This window comes from Pristiophorus japonicus, chromosome 14 (assembly GCF_044704955.1).
Source record: "Pristiophorus japonicus isolate sPriJap1 chromosome 14, sPriJap1.hap1, whole genome shotgun sequence".
Lineage (NCBI taxonomy): Eukaryota > Metazoa > Chordata > Chondrichthyes > Pristiophoridae > Pristiophorus > Pristiophorus japonicus.
Window position 1 is genome coordinate 163808228 of NC_091990.1, and position 19635 is coordinate 163827862.

General features: G+C 44.7%; 2 protein-coding genes across 4 annotated transcripts in view; one reads left to right on the top strand and one right to left on the bottom strand.

Moving 5' to 3' along the window:
- sigirr (single immunoglobulin and toll-interleukin 1 receptor (TIR) domain) overlaps positions 1–9212 on the top strand; it is a 60624-nt gene extending 51412 nt beyond the window's left edge. For 2 of the 3 annotated variants that reach the window (XM_070899767.1, XM_070899769.1), the window contains 3 exons: positions 117–267; positions 1977–2151; positions 4639–5419. In XM_070899767.1, coding sequence (XP_070755868.1) covers positions 117–267; positions 1977–2151; positions 4639–4832 — 520 coding nt within the window. In that variant the 3' untranslated portion in view covers positions 4833–5419. Of the gene's footprint in view, positions 1–116; positions 268–1976; positions 2152–4638; positions 5420–8744 lie in introns of those variants that run through there. The other variant, XM_070899768.1, reaches the window with a different exon arrangement.
- Positions 9213–15416: 6204 nt separating this feature from the next.
- The window catches only part of cd81a (CD81 molecule a), a 71223-nt gene continuing 67004 nt past the window's right edge, over positions 15417–19635 (bottom strand). The window contains exons 7-8 of the mRNA XM_070899770.1: positions 18800–18886; positions 15417–17731 (exon numbers count right to left, since the gene is read on the bottom strand). Of these exons, the coding sequence (XP_070755871.1) occupies positions 17669–17731; positions 18800–18886 (150 nt within the window). The 3' untranslated portion in view covers positions 15417–17668. The remainder of the gene's footprint in view (positions 17732–18799; positions 18887–19635) is intronic.

The following is a 19635-nucleotide window of genomic DNA, read 5'->3' on the forward strand; positions in this document are numbered from 1 at the left end:
TAAGGCCTAGAATTGGCCATGTTAGATTAAACTAAAGCCTGAATTGGTTGGTGTGGGTCCTGATGTTTTGAGTTGTAGTGGTTCATTATTCTGACAGTATACCTTGCCTTCTGCAGGGAAGCTTTATGGCAGCTGTTAGATCTCTCCAGGCGGCCCATCTTCATCATGTTCGAAAACCAGTACAGGGAGCTGTCTCACCCCGCCATTCAACTTCTCAAAGAACAGAGGAAAAGTATCACTCTTCTACTCTGGACCTCCACATCAATGGTACGGTAGTTGAACATTGAAGCTGATCGTGACTGAAATCTGATCAAATGCAACAACTTTGAAACCTCTACTCTGAGCATCCAGAGGCCTAAATGATAGAACTTAAACACTAGCATACAGAACCTGGTGGTGATCAAACGTTTCTCTGGTCTTGCAGTCAATGGTAGGATGGATCTGGGTAAATTATTCATGGTGAAACAGGAAAAATGGAGGTGGGGGCACAGTGGTATATAGTCAAAGGTTGTGACACTGCAAGTCTTCAATGTTGATGTCATACATGGCATATCCCTCAGTCCCCCATCACCATCAAGCCAGATGACCAAGCCTAGTTCAATGAGGAGTAGCAGCAGGCGTTCTGGAACATGAGGAGACAATCTGGCAAAGTTACAACACTGTACTACGCGCATGCTAATCAGCAAAAGCAGCATGCTATAGACAGAGCTTAGCGATCCCACAACTAACGGATCAGGGCAAAGTCTGCAGCTCTATCACATCCAGTTATAAATGGAGGTGGGCATCAACAACAATACCCCAGGACACTTCACATGAGCTCAGCCATGAACTCATTGAATGGCGGTGCAGGCTAGAATGGCTGAATGGCCTACTCCTGCACCTATTTTCTATGTTTCTATGTTATCAAACAAATTTTGACAACGAACCACATAAGGAGATATTGGGACAGATAACCAAAAACTTGGTCAGTGGTAGATTTTAAGGAGCATCTTAAAGGAGGAGAGCAAGCTAGACAGGTGAAGAGGTTTAGAGAGGTAATTCCAGAGCTTGGGGACTAAGCAGCACTTGGGCACAGCCACCAATGGTGGAGTGATTAAAATTGGGATGTGTTAGAGACCAGAATTGGAGGAGCACAGAGATCTCGGAGGGCTACAGAGAAAGGGAGGGACGAGGCCATGGAGGGATTTATAAACAAGGTTGAGAGTTTTAAAATTGAGGCATTGCCAGATTGGGAGCAAAATGTAGGTCAGCGAGCACAGGGGTGATGGGTAAACGGGACTTGGTGCGATTTAGAACACGGGCAACATAGTTTTGGATGAACTGAAGTTTATGGAGAGTGGAAAATGGGAAGCTAGCCATGAGAACATCAGAATAGTCAACTCTAGAGGTGTAACAGACATGGATGAGGGTTTCAGCAGCAGATGAGCTGAGGCAGGGTGAGAGATGTGCGATGTTACGGAGGTGGAAGTAGGCAGTCGTGGTGATTCTTGAAGATTCTAAACTGGGCAATAGAGCATGTGGCTTAATTACTTCCCACTTTGAATGTTGATTTGGGTGTAGAAGGTTGACATCCCCCACTTGTGAATTGTGGGTGTCAACAGGCTGTACCGACGCAGCAAATGTGGCCTTGGGTTAACCAGCCTGACACCCTGCACACTGAACCCAACCTGCCCAGTGCAGTCAATACAGATCCATTTGAACCATTCACAAAATAAATAGTCCAGGATGAGAAAAGGCCATTTATCGTGTTGAAACTTCTTCTTTTAGGAATGTAATTCTCCATCTGAGCATCCAGCTGCATCTCAAATTATTTTTTATTGAATCAGCAGATTAAGAACTATTGACTTGACACCAGGGCAGGAGGGGGTGAAATGATCTGAGCACATGATGTGTCTGGACCTACCTGATGGGAAAAGGTGAAAAGATTGGTCTTTAGTTCCTATTCTCACCACAGTCATGTAATGCTTGTTTAACAGACCCCCTCCTCTGACTTCTGGAAAGAATTGCGATTGCTTTTGCCTCGGAAGCTACATCACCGATGTGTCATGGCAGATCCCCAGACTCGGCTCCAGGATGACAAGGACCCGATGCTGATCCTGAACCCAGATTACCTGGACTGCAGATCTGACCCTGACCCCGAGGGGGACCTGGGTGAGTGGAGTGATTGATTGGGGAGAATACCTCATGAAAGGCTCACAGAGTAGGACATCAGTAAAGTTGAAAAGAACAAAAGACAAGAATTGATTAAGTGACACCAACCCTGGGTTTTAAAACTCTGTGTATTGTAGGAGTTATTCGGCGGGGTGACCTAAAAGCATGGTCAAAGAGGTGGATTTTAAGGCGGTTTTAAAGGAGAGGATGGTTGAGAGGCAGAGAAAATAAAGAGGAAATTCCAGAGCGTGGGACCGAGATGGTAGGGCAAAGTGCGAGGAGATGCATGAGGCTAAAGTCTGAGGAAAGGAGAGTTTTGGTGGGAGGGATGTAGGGCTCGAGGTGGTTAGAGATGGGGAGGGGCAAGGTCGTGAATGGATTTAAAGAAAAACACGTGACTTTTAAGTTTGAGGTGTTGAGGGACCGGGAGACAGTGTAGATTAACAAGGGCAGAGTGATGAGTGAGTGGGACTTCTTATGGGATATGATTCAGGCGGCAGAATTTTGTATGAGCTGAAATTTAAAGGGTAGAGAATGAGAGGTTGGCCAGGAAAGCATTGGCATAGTCGTGTCTGGAGACGATGGATGGACCTGGGGCGATGTATCGGAGGCACAAATAAGCGTTCACTTTCAAAATAAAGTCACCTTATTCCTGGGCACGGCAAGTCCCTCTGGTCTGAACATTGACTTTAATAACTTCAGTCCTCCCATTTCTTTACAGCAGGGGGTGCTGGTGACTTGGCCTGGTACTGTTAGTCTCGTGGGGTGGGGAGGGGAGGGAGGGAAAGAGACTGGGTGCATGGAGACCCTTTGTGAGAATGTTGTGCTTGTGTGTTCCGGGAGGGGATCTGTTCCTGTGCTAGTGGCCTGGTTTTTTTTTTTCTCATTTTCATTTTAGACCTCCTACATTTGCAGTTTATTTTGCTTTTCTAATTGCCCCCATTTTCTTGCCTTTCCCTTTTGAGTGGTCCTCTTCCGTGTCTTTTCACTAACTATTTACATGGTCTTTTGTTCTTTTAATTTCTTTCCATGGCTGATCATCACTGAGATCATCTTTTGCACCTTCAGTTTTCTATTGGGCAGTTTGAGTGTCGTTCAACCCATGAACTGCCTCTCTGATTGAACAAGTTACTCTGTCTCCTCTTGCCTCTTTTTCCTCTCTTTCTTTCCCAACTTTACTAAAAGACTTTGATTATCTTCAATTTTCAGTCAAGGATACACAGTCGGAACATTAACCCGATCTTTCTTTGTACAGATTTTAACCCCCTGTTGTGTATTTTCAATTTTCTGTTTATAGTTTTGAAATAACTGTAGCCTGATTGTTGATGCTTTGACTGTATGTACATCACATGGCTTCAGTTCTGTTTACCAAGGTCACCAAATTCTAAGGACAAGTCTGCACACAAACAAAAAAGATATTTGATTCTGTGCAGTGCTTAAGTGTAGGCAAGGAGTTTGTCAGTAATTCAGTAAACTCTACACTCTCACTACACTTATCAGTAATTCAGTAACTCTGCACTGTCACTACACTTACCAGTTAATCAGTAAACTCTGCACTAAGTACAGCAGGCCTCCTTAACCGCACTGGTACGCTCATTGTATTCTTGTGTATGAGACTAGAAACTAAAGTCACGGTTTGGAGGTTGAAAATAGCTGGTGGTCACTGTGGTTGCTGGCATTGTAGCTCACTCTGGGGAGTGTACTGTAGCTGCCCTGGCTTGGTTCTGCTCTTTTGTCAATTCTGGACTATCGAGTGCTATTTCCTTCTCTCCAGCTCGCCTCACAATTGCTTCTCTGTGGTCTTCACTTCCTTTTGTCCTACTCTCCTCTCTCCAAGTTTCCCCGGTTGCCTGTCTCTTTGGCTCGTTTTCTCCCGGCTTTTAGGCTTCCGGTCACCCCCAAACCTTTGGCTCGGTCCCCTGCTTGTGTCTCTCTGACGTCCCCAATCTCCTGCTCGCTCCTCTCCATTTGCTCGTCTCCCATTCCCTTGCCTGGCCCCCAGTCTCCTGTTCCCTGTCTGTGCACAGTGGACGGCAGTCTGGAATGGTCAACATCTATTAACATCAAATGTCACCCCCCCCACTCCCTGGAGTGACCGATGGGGATCTACGTGGTGCACATGGTCTTGTATATTTACAGTAAAAAGCACGGGATGAGAAAAGTCCATCAAGCTTATTGCTTCTGACCTGCCTTCTCATTACACCTCTCTGTCTCTTTTCGCTCTAGAATGAATCCTACTTCTCGCCTGAACCCATTTACACTGTTCAATTCAATCTCGCTTCCTAGTAACTCATTCTACAACTCTCTTACCCTTTGGGTGGAAAGGTCTGTCTGATTTCCTTTCAAACTCAACATTTCCCAATTTTTAACATCTTATCTGGCCATGGTGTAATTAGGATTTCATGGAAGGCAAATTTGCCTCAGACGAGGAATACTAGGAACAAGAGCCTGTTCTGCTGGCAATGACTGTTTTTATCTTTTTCCTAGGAGTGAGAGCGCCGATATACAAAGGCCCTCCCCCACCCGTATCTGCCCTTCCTCACACACCAAAGACCAGTCCCAGTGTGGAACTCCCTTGTGAGGACACAGACAGAATTGAAGTGGATATTGCAGATCTGGGATCTCGAAATTATGGAACAAGAACGGATTTCTATTGCCTTGTCACTGAAGAAGATATTTGACTGGGCGATCACAGTGCGTAGCAGTGAACCACCCTTTCCAGCCCCCTCATGGCTGTCGACCTTGTATCTCTAACCTGCCAACCCCACCATTCGAAGGTCTTTTACTTATTTGGTTACATTTTCAGTACACACCCCCTCCTGAATACATTTGTATCTCATGTTTTGTGTGATAGGTTGCCATGACGCCAACAATTCTATAAATTTTTCAATTTTTGTCTCCGACATTCATATGCAAGCTGCATTATCATCTATTCCGACTGGATCCCAGTCTGATCACATGACTGCTAATGGCTGAGATTCTGTCCATTAAAACGCAGAGTTTTTTTTAACCAAAGAACTCTGAATATGTTAAAACAAATGTTTATTTTAACGTGCACTTTCTGACTTTTTCGCGAATATATAATCTATATATGGCTGGGGAAACAGGCCGTGCATTTTAATGATGGGATGGTCTATCTTTGTAATCTGCTCCATCTCTTGAGCAAAAATCAGCTTCCAAGATTAGTGCACACATTTCAAGTTTCCGTTCACTGCTGTGCAAGATATGGGCCTCCCACTGCTCCTAATCTTCTTCCTCAAGTTATATTATTGATGACCAGTGGGGGAGGGGGGTTCTTGTTGTTTCAAAGGGGTGGGGACATTCTGCATATCGTCTTCTCCCTGTCTGTACCTTGCTGTCTTTTTTCTCATTACTGTCTTCATGCACCTGAAAAGGTTGGATTCCTGAGCCCCACCACATGGATGTCAGTGCTGTGACAATCCATGGGTAATTAGGGAAAGTGCATACAATATCAATGTTGATTTTCCACACTGGTGTTCCTTGTGGTTGTTAAAACAGTGTGATTATCGGGATGTTGGAATAAAACACCTGAGATTATCATCTGCATTTTATGTTGCTTCATTTCTCAGGGTTTATTCTCACAGCTGTGCAAATCACAATTTCTGTTCCTTCAGTTTTAAAAAAAACTGCTATTAAATCTCCTTTTATCCTTCTCTGCTCCAGTGGGAATAGTCCCAGTATGTGAAATCTCTTAACTATTTTCCCATCCCTGACATCATCTGTGTGAATCTCTGCTGTATGCTCCCTATAGCTTTAATGTCCTTTCTATAACCATGCTTCCAACTATGGTGTAAACAATTGGTGCCCCGACCTGCGAGGACACACCAGCAGCAGGTCGGGAGTATAAGACGAGGAGCCACTTCAAGATACAGCGCGAGCCGCTCCAGGAGGGCAACTGGGTGACGTCACCAAAATCCAGGCCGCCGATTGGAGTATGGGCAGGAACTTCGGCGGGGCCCAGGTACAGCTGAGGTGCGGTGAATGACCGGGGCAGAGGAACGGAGAGAGATCGGGGCCAGAAGAGCCGAGGGCCCGGGGGCAGCACGGGCCAGCCCACACTGCGATATGCGTGCGCACTAGGTCCGTGCAGCAGAGCTGGTCTCCAGTTAGTCTTGGGTAATCCTTGCCATCGGACCCAGACCTAACTCTGTCAAGCCCGTGTGGTGGCTGGTGTGCAACCGTCACCACACGCTAAAACAATCCACACACAGGCATCTTCCACCCTTCAGGATATAGTTTGGGATCTGGAATATTAGGTCCCTCATTGAAACACCTGTGAACTCGTCCCTTTTTGGTGTGGAAGCAAGTCATCCTCGCTTCGAGGGACTGCCTATGAAGAAGAAGAAAACAATGTTTTGTAGAAAGTCATCGTTATTTCTTTCCTCATGTACTCTATGCCTCTATTTATAGAACCCAAAATGCTGTTTTTTTTTTAAGGCTTTATCTACCTGTACTCTCTGTGAATTCTGTATTTGAACCCCTGGGCGCCTCTCTCAATCCCTACACCCTTCACATCTTTCTACTGAATCCATATTCCCATTCCTTGTTTTTTCTCCCAAAATATATTGCCGCACACGTACCCACATAAAGTGCCATCTGTCTGCTCATTCTGCTAACTTGTCTGACATTCTGAAAACTTTTACATTCCTCTTTACTGTTTGCCAAACTTCCTACTTTTGTGCTGTCAGTAAATTTCCAGATTGAGTTCCCCACTGAAAGTGGATGCAGCACCGATGCTTGAGGTACATCACCTCTAACCCTTCTCTGATCTGAGCAAAATAGTTACCGTAACATTTTGTTCCATGTCTGGCGACCAACTTTCTATCCAACGTTGCTGCAGTGCCTTTTATGCCATATGCCTGAAGTTTTTAAAAGGCCTCTTGTGAAAAATCTTGGCCTCAAATTTACACTCATTTTGAAGTGAGTTTGAGGTAGGGTTCTGGAACAGTACCTATTAGTGCTGGGTTTCCGCCCTGTGACAGCTGCACTTATGCTGCTATTGCGGTCTGTGGCCTTCCCTGTGTATGCTTGCTGATACTGCTGAGAGGTCACTGTAATGAAGAGGGCCGAAAAATCCAAGCTTAATTAAGTTAAAGGAAGCACAAGTTAAATTCACACACCAGTTGCCGGCATCAGCTAAAACTGGTGGAGGTCCTTTTACTTTGAAGCCTGAAACCTAAAGAAAACTTTGAGAGATTACAGGAATTGAAAAAATGCTTCTGGGGCAGAGTCTTTTAATTTTCACCTCAGCTGCACTGATCGTACTTATTGTAGCCCAGCCAGCACCTGAAGTAAGTGGTTCTGAGTTAGTTATGGAGTTCCCAAAGGGCAATTCCTTTTTGTTATTTTAGCGGAGAAGGAGAGCAGTACAGGATGGTGGAGAGTGAGGTAACGTTTGACGGTGCCACCTTTTGCCTTTGCGTCCTCAGCTCTAGAATTCCCTCTGTGCCTTCTGAACTCTCTCTCCTACTCCAAGGTTCTCCTTGGAACCTACCTCTTGCACCTGTCCTAATAACTTCTTATGTGGCTCGGTGTCAAATGTTGTTTGATAATGCTCCTGTGAAGTGCCTTGGGACCAGGATGTGTAGGATGATTGGGGAGGGTTCCTCTGACTGCTTTCCCCTTTTCAGAACCATGATACACTCACGGGTAATAGTGGAGTGGGATTGTGTGGTAGCCCCAGGTTCGCTTGAAGCCTTACGTAACCAGTGGGCACCACATGACTTAGTTTGTATTGTCAGCAAATCGAATAAAATTACTATATAATACTCGCACGCACTTTAAGTTGATTGTTTTGTTTTAGTTGTGACCGCCTCCCGACGGGACACTTGCTAGAGATATTTGACTTGACGTGACCCTTGGTAACCTGTATCATACCGCCACCAGAGAGCGTACCTGTTGGAGTCCCAAGGGATACCAGCATCCCTTGGGAGCACTATATAAGCAGGCCTCCCATGCTGTACCAACACTCTAGAGTTTGAATAAAGGAGCTAAGGTCACACTTACTCACTGTCTGCAGTACTCAGTTACATTACTTTATTATGAGCATAATAACATTGGGATCACTATTGGCCCAAACAAAATACAGCACTTCTCCCATGGTGTTGGTTTCCTAACATCTGTGGTCTGCTCTTTGTAGAGGGTCAGCTCTCTAATGCCCCCCTCTGTCTTTCTGTCTTTTATAGGTGTTGCGTGCAAGTTCCTACTGTGATAAAATTGAATGCATTGGGTGAAAAGTTAGTGATGAAAGTGGCATCAGACAACTGCGATGATAGATTTGTGGTAACACCCTGTTGCATTGTTCCCAATGGAAATAGTGCACCTTCTCTTCTGGCAAGGGGTCTGAAAAGGAAGCTACTGTAAGCACAATACAAAAGGACAGATTTGTCTACTTGTGGTGATATACACCCTATGATCACCTTGCTTTCAGTAGTTTCCTGTGCTTGTTAAATTTTCTCCTTCACTGTCTTACTCTTGTCATTGATGCCAAGATCCAGGTTGAATGTAGGACCGAATTCTATTGCTGATTCTGTTTTCCAGTTGTTGTATTATATTCAGTTTTGCTTCACTAGAATCTATTCAGTGGAAGAAATGCAGAACTGCAACACTTGATGCAAGATGCAACATCCATTTTGTGTGTTTGGGAAGGCACAGCCTGTGTACGATTCACCGTGTGGATAAGTGACTTACAGAAATCGTGGAGGAAAAGATTAAGATTTCAAACGTCTGGTTTTTCTGTTGCTGCACAAATTTATGAAATAATAGAAAACGCTAGCAGTGCATCGCCGGTCAATTGGCAACTACAGACTGGCTGCTGCTTGGATTTGAAATCTTCAATGCATTAACCCGTCCTACTCAGCTGTCAACGGGCCAGCATTAGCTGCCTGTTTTATATGTTTATTCTAATCTCTACTGGATTTATTTGACTCATTGTTGTTTTAATTCTGGGGATGCTGTGATAACGAACAGGGAAAATTCAGTTTTCTGAGCTGCCCACATGCAGCATTATCCAATAAAGAGATGAAATCACTGTAAACACAGCAGCCAAGTTCCACTTCGTCTCATCATTTCTTGAGAGTTTTTCCCTTACAAAAAAAAATCATTTAACTAACAAGATTAGTGCATCTGGGAGTAAGTGGAACATTGAGGTGAGGTACTGGCAGATTGTCACAGAACGAGGTGTTGGAAATACCTGGGTAGACAAAGGAGGCCCCCCAGCCCCCAATGGCTGATCCAAGCAGAATGAGGAAACTGAAGTCAATGACCAGTATCATAAGAACGTAAGAAATAGGAGCAGGAGTAGGCCATAGAGCCCCTCCAGTCCTGCTCCGTCATTTAATAACATGGCTGATCTGATCATGGACTCAGCTCTACTTCCCTGCCCATTCTCCATAACCCTTTATTCCCTTATCGCTCAAAAATCTGTCTATCTTCGCCTTAAATATATTCAATGAGCCAGCCTCCACCACTCTCTGGGACAGAGAATTAAGAGATTTACAACCCTCTGAATTGAGGAATTTCTTCTGAGTTTTAAATGGGCAGACCCTTATTCTGAGACTATACCCCCTAGTTTTAGTTTCCCCTGAGTGGAAACATCCTCTCTGCATCCACCTTGTCGAGCCCGATAAGATCACCCCTCATTCTTCTGAACTCCAATGTGTATAGGCCCAATCTATCTTCATAACTCAACCTCCTCCTCTCCGGAATCAACCTAGTGAACCTTCTCTGAACAGCTTCCAATGCAAGTATATCCTTCCTTAAATACGGAGACCAAAACTGTACACAGTACTCCAGCTGTGACCTCATGGTTTAAAAACTAGGATTAAAACACTCTACCTAACTGCACGCAGCATTCGAAATAAAGTAAATGAGTTGACGGCACAAATCATTACAAATGGGTATGATTTAGTGGCCATTACAGAAAGGTGGTTGCAGGGTGGCCAAGACTGGGAATTAAACATACAGGGGTATCTGACGATTCGGAAAGATAGACAAGAAGAGAAAGGAGGTGGGGTAGCTCTGTTAATAAAGGATGATATCAGGGCAGTTGTGAGAGACGATATTGGCTCTAATGAACAAAATGTTGAATCATTGTGGGTGGAGATTAGAGATAGTAAGGGGAAAAAGTCTCTGGTGGGCGTAGTTTATAGGCCCCCAAATAATAACTTCACGGTGGGGCGGGCAATAATCAAGGGAATAATGGAGGCATGTGAAAAAGGAACGGCAGTAGTCATGGGGGATTTTAACCTACATATTGATTGGTCAACTCAAATCGCACGGGGTAGCCTGGAGGAGGAATTCAAAGAATGCATACGGGATTGTTTCTTAGAACAGTATGTAACAGATCATACAAGGGAGCAAGCTATCTTAGATCTGGTCCTGTGTAATGAGACAGGAAAAATAAACGATCTCCTAGTAAAAGATCCTCTCGGAATGAGTGATCACAGTATGGTTGAATTTGTAATACAGATTGAGGGTGAGGAAGTAGTGTCTCAAACGAGCGTACTATGCTTAAACAAAGGGGACTACAGTGGGATGAGGGCAGAGTTGGCTAAAGTAGACTGGAAACACAGACTAAACAGTGGCACAATTGAACAGTGGAGGACTTTCAAGGAGCTCTTTCATAGTGAGCAACAAAAATATATTCCAGTGAAAAAGAAGGGCGGTAAGAGAAGGGATAACCAGCCGTGGATAACCAAGGAAATAAAGGAGTATCAAATCAAAGACCAATGTGTATAAGGTGGCCAAGGTTAGTGGGAAACTAGAGGATTGGGAAAATTTTAAACAACAGCAAAGAATGACTAAAAAAGCAATAAAGAAAGGAAAGATAGATTACGAAGGTAAACTTGCGCAAAACATAAAAACAGTTGGTAAAAGCTTTTACAGATATATAAAACGGAAAAGAGTGACTAAAGTAAATGTTGGTCCCTTAGATGAGAAGGGGGATTTAATAATGGGAAATGTGGAAATGGCTGAGACCTTAAACAATTATTTTGCTTCGGTCTTCACAGTGGAAGACACAAAAACCATGCCAAAAATTGCTGGTCACAGGAATGTGGGAAGGGAGGACCTTGAGACAATCACTATCACTAGTGGGGGTATTGCTGGACAGGCTAATGGGACTCAAGGTAGACAAGTCCCCTGGGCCTGATGAAATGCATCCCAGGGTATTAAAAGAGATGGTGGAAGTTATAGCAGATGCATTCGTTATAATCTACCAAAATTCTCTGGACTCTGGGGAGGTACCAGCGGATTGGAAAGCAGCTAATGTAACGCCTCTGTTTAAAAAAGGGGGCAGACAAAAGGCAGGTAACTATAGGCCGGTTAGTTTAACATCTGTAGTGGGGAAAATGCTTGAAACTATCATTAAGGAAGAAATAGCGGGACATCTAGATCGGAATAGTGCAATCAAACAGACGCAGCATGGATTCATGAAAGGGAAATCATGTTTAACTAATTTACTGGAATTCTTTGAGGATATAACGAGCATGGTGGATAGAGGTGTACCGATGGATGTGGTGTATTTAGATTTCCAGAAGGCATTCAATAAGGTGCCACACAAAAGTTTACTGCAGAAGATAGAGGTACGCGGAGTCAGAGGAAATGTATTAGCATGGATAGAGAATTGGCTGGCGAACAGAAAGCAGAGTCGGGATAAATGGGTCCTTTTCGGGTTGGAAATCGGTGGTTAGTGGTGTGCCACAGGGATCGGTGCTGGGACCACAACTGTTTACAATATACATAGATGACCTGGAAGAGGGGACAGAGTGTAGTGTAACAAAATTTGCAGATGACACTAAGATTAGTGGGAAAGCGGATTGTGTAGAGGACAGAGAGAGGCTGCAAAGAGATTTAGATAGGTTAAGCGAATGGGCTAAGGTTTGGCAGATGGAATACAATGTCGGAAAGTGTAAGGTCATCCACCTTGGGAAAAAAAAAAACAGTAAAAGGGAATATTATTTGAATGGGGAGAAATTACAACATGCTGAGGTGCAGAGGGACCTGGGGGTCCTTGTGCATGAAACTCTTTTTGAGTTTATCTGTAAAACAAAAAACATTAAACCGTGCCACCCGCCCTAGATGACACAGCAGACATTTACAAGGCCCTCCTTGTGCATGAATCTCAAAAAGTTAGTTTGCAGGTGCAGCAGGTAATCAGGAAGGCAAATGGAATGTTGGCCTTCATTGCGAGAGGCTTGGAGTACAAAAGCAGGGAGGTCCTGCTGCAACTGTACAGGATATTGGTAAGGCCTCACCTGGAGTACTGCTTGCAGTTTTGGTCACCTTACTTAAGGAAGGATATACTGGCTTTGGAGGGGGTACAGAGACGATTCACTAGGCTGATTCCGGAGATGAGGGGGTTACCTTATGATGCTAGATTGAGTAGACTGGGTCTTTACTCGTTGGAGTTCAGAAGGATGAGGGGTGATCTTATAGAAACATTTAAAATCATGAAAGGGATAGACAAGATAGAGGCAGAGAGGTTGTTTCTACTTCATTAGTGATAGTGATTGTATTTAGTTCCTCCCTCCCTATAGCCCCTTGATTATCTATTATTGGGATGCTTTTAATGTCTTCTACCGTGAAGACCGATACAAAATATTTGTTCAATGTCTCTGCCATTTCCCTGTTTATTATTAATTCCCCAATCTCATCCTCTAGGGGACCAACATTTACTTTAGCCACTCTTTTCCTTTTCATGTACCTGTAGGAACTTTTAGTATGTTTTTATATTTTGTGCTAGTTTACTTTCATAATCTATCTTCCCTCATTTTTTGAGTCGTTCTTTGCTGGCTTTTAAAAGTTTCCTCAGCCTCTGGCCTCCCATTACTTGGCCACATTGTATGTTCTTATTTTTCAATTTGATACTATCACTTATTTCCTTAGTTAGCCACAGATGGTTATCCCTTCTCTTATTGGGGTCATAGAGGGCAAACTCACTCACTTCACAGCAGGTCTAAACCTGAAGCTCCTTCATTTGTCAGCAAGTCCTCAGTAAATCCATTAATATTAATAAAATAGAGGCTGAGTGGGCAGGTACATGCAGGAAACAGTTTCAATAAAACTGATTGAATGAATGCATTGCTTATGCTGACGTGCTTTAAATGGCTAAAAAGCTGCTGAGGAAACTGTACAGCCCAAGCACAGATATTCAAGAGCAAAAGCAGCACTGTGACATTCCCTTAGTGAAGGGACCAGTAGAATGCAGGGCCCATTCTCATGCTGAGCCGAGTTAATGGATGTCAACTGGAGGGGAGCGCTGCTAGTGCTGCAATCAGCTTCAGTTCCCCCGGGGTGGGAATGAGGAAAAGTCAATCAGAATGTCTGCTCCTGATCACAATTCCTGTGCTCGGAGCTGGAGAGGATCACGATCAGCTCTGCTGCACCCACCACCCTTCTTAATCACTACTCCCACAGGCTGGGCTCACACACGAAGAATGGGCACTTGGGGCGAAGTACTAGCAGATTGCAATCAGACCAAGAACCCTCCTGTAACAACTTGATTATATGGAGGCAGCTACTGAGGCAGGAGGAAAGACAAATTATTCTTGTTGCAATTTGTCGAATTTATACAACATTCTTTGTTGTCTCCATGTCCCACTATTCCCAGAGACTTGCGCACATAATCTAGACGGACAGTACTGTGCAGTACTGAGGGAGTGACTAGCCATGGTAATCCCTGCTGGAACATATGGATGTCAGCTGTGGGAGGATCAGGCAAAGATATGTTTGCTCTCTCATTAAATAATCTGTTGATACCCTTTTAGCTCACGTGAAGGTTGGCTAATTAAGTGCAGTACCAGAGGCATTAGCCATCTATGGAAACACACACCAGCTGGGGAAGGGGGAAAAAAAAAAATCAGAAAAAAAAACATTGCAGGTTCATCGTTGCAATCTATACATCAATCACTACCAGTATAGGGTCATCGCTGGAACTATGGCAGGTTTGGCCCAGCCGGTACTGCTCACTGATGGATGCAACAACTAACCAGTATTTAGATGGATCGTATGACGTTGAATGCGTGGATGTAAAAAACCAAAGTGGATGCAGCAATTATATATGTGGTGTTCATATAATGGATTACATTTAAACTCACTGCTCCATGTGCATCTCACACATAAACCCATAAAATGCTAGAAACCGTTAGCACTTAAATGAGAACGTGTGCCATCCTTCATCACTTCTGCCCTGTACAGATAGTCCCATGCCCTCCAATGCTCAGCACAAGAGCCAGTTCTAATGAAAGATGACCCCAGTGTTGACCTTTTCGGGTGCTGACCAACCAGTTTCGGTTTCCATTTCAGATTTCCAGCATTCACAGCTTTGCCACCTCCTGCAACAAGCAATGACCCAGTACAGACCAGTGCTCTCCTACCTGTCAGCTTTCATACAGTAGGGTTTTCCTACACCAGCACTCTGCACTATCCAGTAGGAACTTACCCACACACAGCACATTAACCAGGATTCTGCTGCTTGAACCGAACTACTGACCAGCTCCTCTGATGGATGAATGCACTGTTTAGTGTGATGCTCTGCCATGTCGAGCAGAAAACTGCTGGGTTCAATCCCAGGTATAGGTGATGTCAGTAGTTGGGGTTCCATACTTGGCCTCAAAGCCCAGTGATGTACCCTACTGCTGAATTCAACATCAACTGTCTAGGCTCACACAAGAAAAATGTCCAGTTGTTGGAGATATCGGCCAGCTGCCAGTGTTTGTGGAACTGCACCCCCGGAAGAGGATGAGAAACTGGAAAAAGAAAAGCACAAAACTGCTCGTGTGTTAGCCCTCAGCTCAAGTTAAGTAGTCCAGGGAAGGAAGGTGGTATCGGGCCGTTGATCTCTGGGACCAAGACTCAAACCTTACCCAGATTGGTGGGATGAAAGTCTCCTCTCTAGTGGTTGTAAAAATGTTATATAAAATTAGACTGAACAGTTGTAATTCCACTCTTGGTACAAACAGCCACTGAATCAAGTCTCACTCAGCAGTGCCACAGGATGGGAAATGGACAACTGTGACACAGGCACAACAGGTACTGGAGGTTAGGATGGAGATATGTTGTTGAGGCATCATAGCCTTGTTATACATGACCCAACACTGCCCAATACCGATATGGAAATGGGAAAAGGTTCCATTTCCCTGCACCAACGTCTCTCACCTGGAGCACAAAACTGACAGGGAATGAAATATAAAGGACAGTGAGTGAGTCTATCGGGCACAGCATAAACATACTGGAGACCAAGCTGTGTTAAAGGAAGTGATCTTTATTGTTACGTATTCACAGAACAGGCAGGCTGTATACAAACCCACTGGATGCAGACATGCTAAAACGTACGGGACACATTACACGTAGTATAACCCAATGTATACAAAGGTTCAACCCATCTCAGACATCACGATCAATACAGCAAAGCCCTTCTAGAATCACTGCCGTAGAAAGGGAGCCTGACAACAGGAAGCAAACGGGCACTTCATCAGAACTCCTCTGGGTGACAACAGGCCTGAGCGACCAACCATGTCTCTACTGTCAACTAAAATTAAAATCAGAAGGGCCGTCATTGAAAATACTCGTTCCCCTTAAACTATCCCTTTTAATTTACTGAACCACCAGTGACAAATTAGCACACGTTGCGTTACTGGGACGACCTCACTGCTGGTAAGTACACATTGAACCAGACTTAAGACTGAAGGTATAAAATCATTAACATTGGACAAATGTGCCTATGCCTTTCAAACAAATAAACTGTACACGTTTTACGTGAGGTGGGGAAAGGCAGAGGCTGCATGATCCAGACTACCACCACATTTACAGGGAAAGTCTGGGGCTGGGGGCTGGAGCAGGACTCAATGAAAGTTGGTTGCCTGCTAACCAATCAATCACCTTCCTTTTGAAGGTGGGTAGCAGCTGCTAAGTGCATTGCCATGGCGAAGGTTTCCCAGGGGTAGCAAAGGGACTCGGAATGATCTCCGCTCCTGCGTTTGCTCATCCTCCCACCCGTTCGATCAACTGACTGAAACCACAATCCGTTTTGACACGGAGACAAAGGCACTGTTCTGTCAACTTTTAGGAAGCTCATTGGCAGGAAGAAGTGTTTTATGTTTCAGGCACATTATGGAGAAGTGAGAGGGGGGGGGGGGGGCAGTGGGGAGAGGGAGAGGGAGAGGGAGGGGGAGAGGGAGGGGGAGAGGGAGAGGGAGAGGGAGAGGGAGAGGGAGAGGGAGAGGGAGAGGGAGAGGGAGAGGGAGAGGGAGGGTTTCAGATTCTGTTCCGACTCTGGCAGAGACCACAGCTCAGTGTCCACATAGCACTTTACCAATGCTCAAGCGGTCAGAGTGTGGAAATGGATTATAAAAGTACGTGCCCAGATTGGTTTTAGTGATTCCCTTGGGTGTCTTTAGGTTAGTATGCCACACTTGGCAGTATTTTACAGTAAAAACGCAAGACTTATATTAAAAAAAACAGCGGACTCTGACTGTGAAGCTGAAAGCAAGGTATTGCAGCTTATACACAAGCAATTTCTGAAACCACTGGGTAACAGTGAGAAACCTTTAGGCCGAGGGTCTCCCAAAAAACACAGGCTGGACTTCAAGCAGACAGAACCCCAAGGTATCTGAAACCCGGATATAAAACGTGAAAAAGTCGCCCGAAATGATACAGGAAGGAGGATCTACTTTTAGTTTACACCGATACACGAGACATTAAAATGCAGGAGAGCAGGGGGCACGGCCCAGTTTCCTCTCGTTCATTCAGAGCTACTTTATATAAATGGAACCAATGGTGCGCAAGGAAACTAAAAGCAAGCAAAAGGCCAGGTGCTAACTGTGACCAGGCCCCATCATTATGAGTTACTCACTGCACGGGTTATATTATACATATATACTTTTTAAAAAAAGGTACCTGCAGTACAACGGGAAGAAAGATCAAAACTTTGAAATCAGTACAATCACTTTGGAAGGTTTGCACAAGTTGCGTGCACACTGTGGGCAGACAGTTCTCAGCTGGTCAGATAACGTGCAATTTAATTGTGTTTTTTTTTTAAAGATTCCAATTCATTTTATTATATATATATTCATCTATTTGCACAATCCAAGGCTTCAGATCAAAAGGAACATTGGGCCCCCTCCTGCAGCACAATGGGTGTTCATTCTCTTCCCTTAAATAGTCTTCATATCCAAACTCAAACGACTGACTGTGCTGCAGCACTGAAGCTGTTGGATGGAGATATGCTGGTTATAGACCTGATGAGTGGTTAACACACTGTGCTGCTGCATGGCGCCAGGGGAGAACCGTCAGTGCCTGCAAAGATGGTTTTATATAATATATATATATATATTAAAAAAATCATATATATATTTTACAAAACTCGGTGACAAGTGGCAATATCACAGACAACAGGATTAGTTTGGGGTCATCTTATGACAGGATCTATTCCACTACAAAGCTTTTCTTTCAGCTGCGCTCACTGAGGCTCCTGTGAGGGGCAGCGGGAGCCCCTCTAGTACACAGAGTTGTTCCGGATCCCGCAGCACAGCACCATGCTGAAAATCATCTCCAGGATCTGAAATGGAGGAGAAAAATATAAAAAAAAACAAGTTATAAAGAAAGGAAAAATGTTGCGAGGTCAGCTTTCAGTCCAGCTCAGCGATCAGGAGCTCGAAGGCGAGGCCTGTACTGCCCGCGAAACGCCCGGCTCTGGTTTTAACAACGTTCAGCCGCCCCCCCCCCCCGGTCTGCACGGAGCTAAACTGATCTCAGCGAGGTGGAATTTGGGTTCGGCTCCCGGGAGAGGGAGGGAGGGAGAAACTACTGATCCCTAACCTCACCCAATTCAGAGGCAGGAAATTGGTTGAGGGACTGCCACTGCACCTTGAAAGGAAAGGGTCACAGCTTCTGGACTGAAAACCAGCAGCAACTTCAGAACCCACAGCGGCAAGTGCATTAGATTTGGAAGCCTTTAAGGCTCAAAACACACAAGTGGCTGCCGTACACGTGATCGAAACATCCATTCCGCTTTTTCCCGATTGCGGCAGAGAATCCCGTTAATTTATGCGGACAATTGCCACCTCCAGACTCGTACCACCACGTTTGGTGGGTAGGAGGGGTGCAGGACGGCCGGGTCTCAACAGTCTCATTTGACCCCAATCAGCACGATGGGCAAGGTTAATGCCCCTTCCCAGCAGGGTAATACAGCCACCTGGGATTGAAGTTTACCCGACGATTGGGACGGACAGAAATCCTGGTTAAGTCAGTTGCACATGCTATCATGGAGCCACTACCCCTTCCCCCATTATTAAGTGCAAGGGGGGGGGGGGGGAGACTTGTGACCTAAGCTTGTCTATTCACTGCCGAATTAGGAACACATTTATGCTATGAGCCCACACCCATCAAAAATCACATTAAGTGGCTGAAACTACTTTCATGTTGGAGTCCCACAGCTGACAGGCAGGAGACTTTGATCCATCACTTTGTGTTGGATTCAATCCCAGGCCCAGAGGTAAAAGACCAGTGTACAATTAATCAATCCACGCATGCCTTCTAGTCCTGTACAAAGCAAAGGTTCAGCGATGTGCTAACAAATCCCTGTGTTATCTGTGATTGCGCTGGTAGGGAAGCGGAAGGTTCATACCATGATGACTGCAACGATGACGGCAGCAATCCCGATGATGTACAGCTTCTCCGTAAACAGCTCGTTGATCCGTGTGCCACAGTCCACCTAAGACACAGAGCAATTAGCAAAGCACCTTGAGCCAGGCTCACCATCAGTCACTGCATCTCAAACTTACCATTCTTCACAAACCGCCCCCAAAACTCCCACCGCTGGATGTGTCAAGGAGCTCACTAAGTGCATCGTCATCAACACACTGTTGGAAGCCAACAACTGCATTTAATATCTTGTTCTGATCTTAATTCACTACCTCAAATTTTCCCACTTCCAATGACAGACCTGTAACCACCTGCACTTCACCCTAAACCTCAAAATGCTCTTTGCAACCACTCGAGTTCAGAGAAGCAGAATCTATTCGCACTGTTGGCTGATTTTCAGATTCAGTGAACATATTACAGGACTGTCAACTCCATTACACTTTACTCTACCTCAAAATGTGTGACCCAAGGTTTACAAAATTCCCACTTTCAGTACTGGTTCGATGCACAATAAAGTTCCCTTGACTAAACGGCAACCTCAAGAACAAAGTTATATGGTTCCACTTCCGACATCAGGCATTCTATGGTCTTGGAGAGAGATTACCAGTTTAATGACACATATTGATAAATTGGGGCAGCCAGGAAAATTGACCCCATCTGTTCATAGTTGCAAATCAAGGAAAAAAAATGAAAGTGTGGGGTCCCGCTATGGTTATCCTCTGAATTTACAACTTTAGACCACGCTTGGGGTAAAGTGATCAGCCCTGGTCATCAAACAACACCATATACAAACATTACAGGGTGTAGAGAAATCAACAA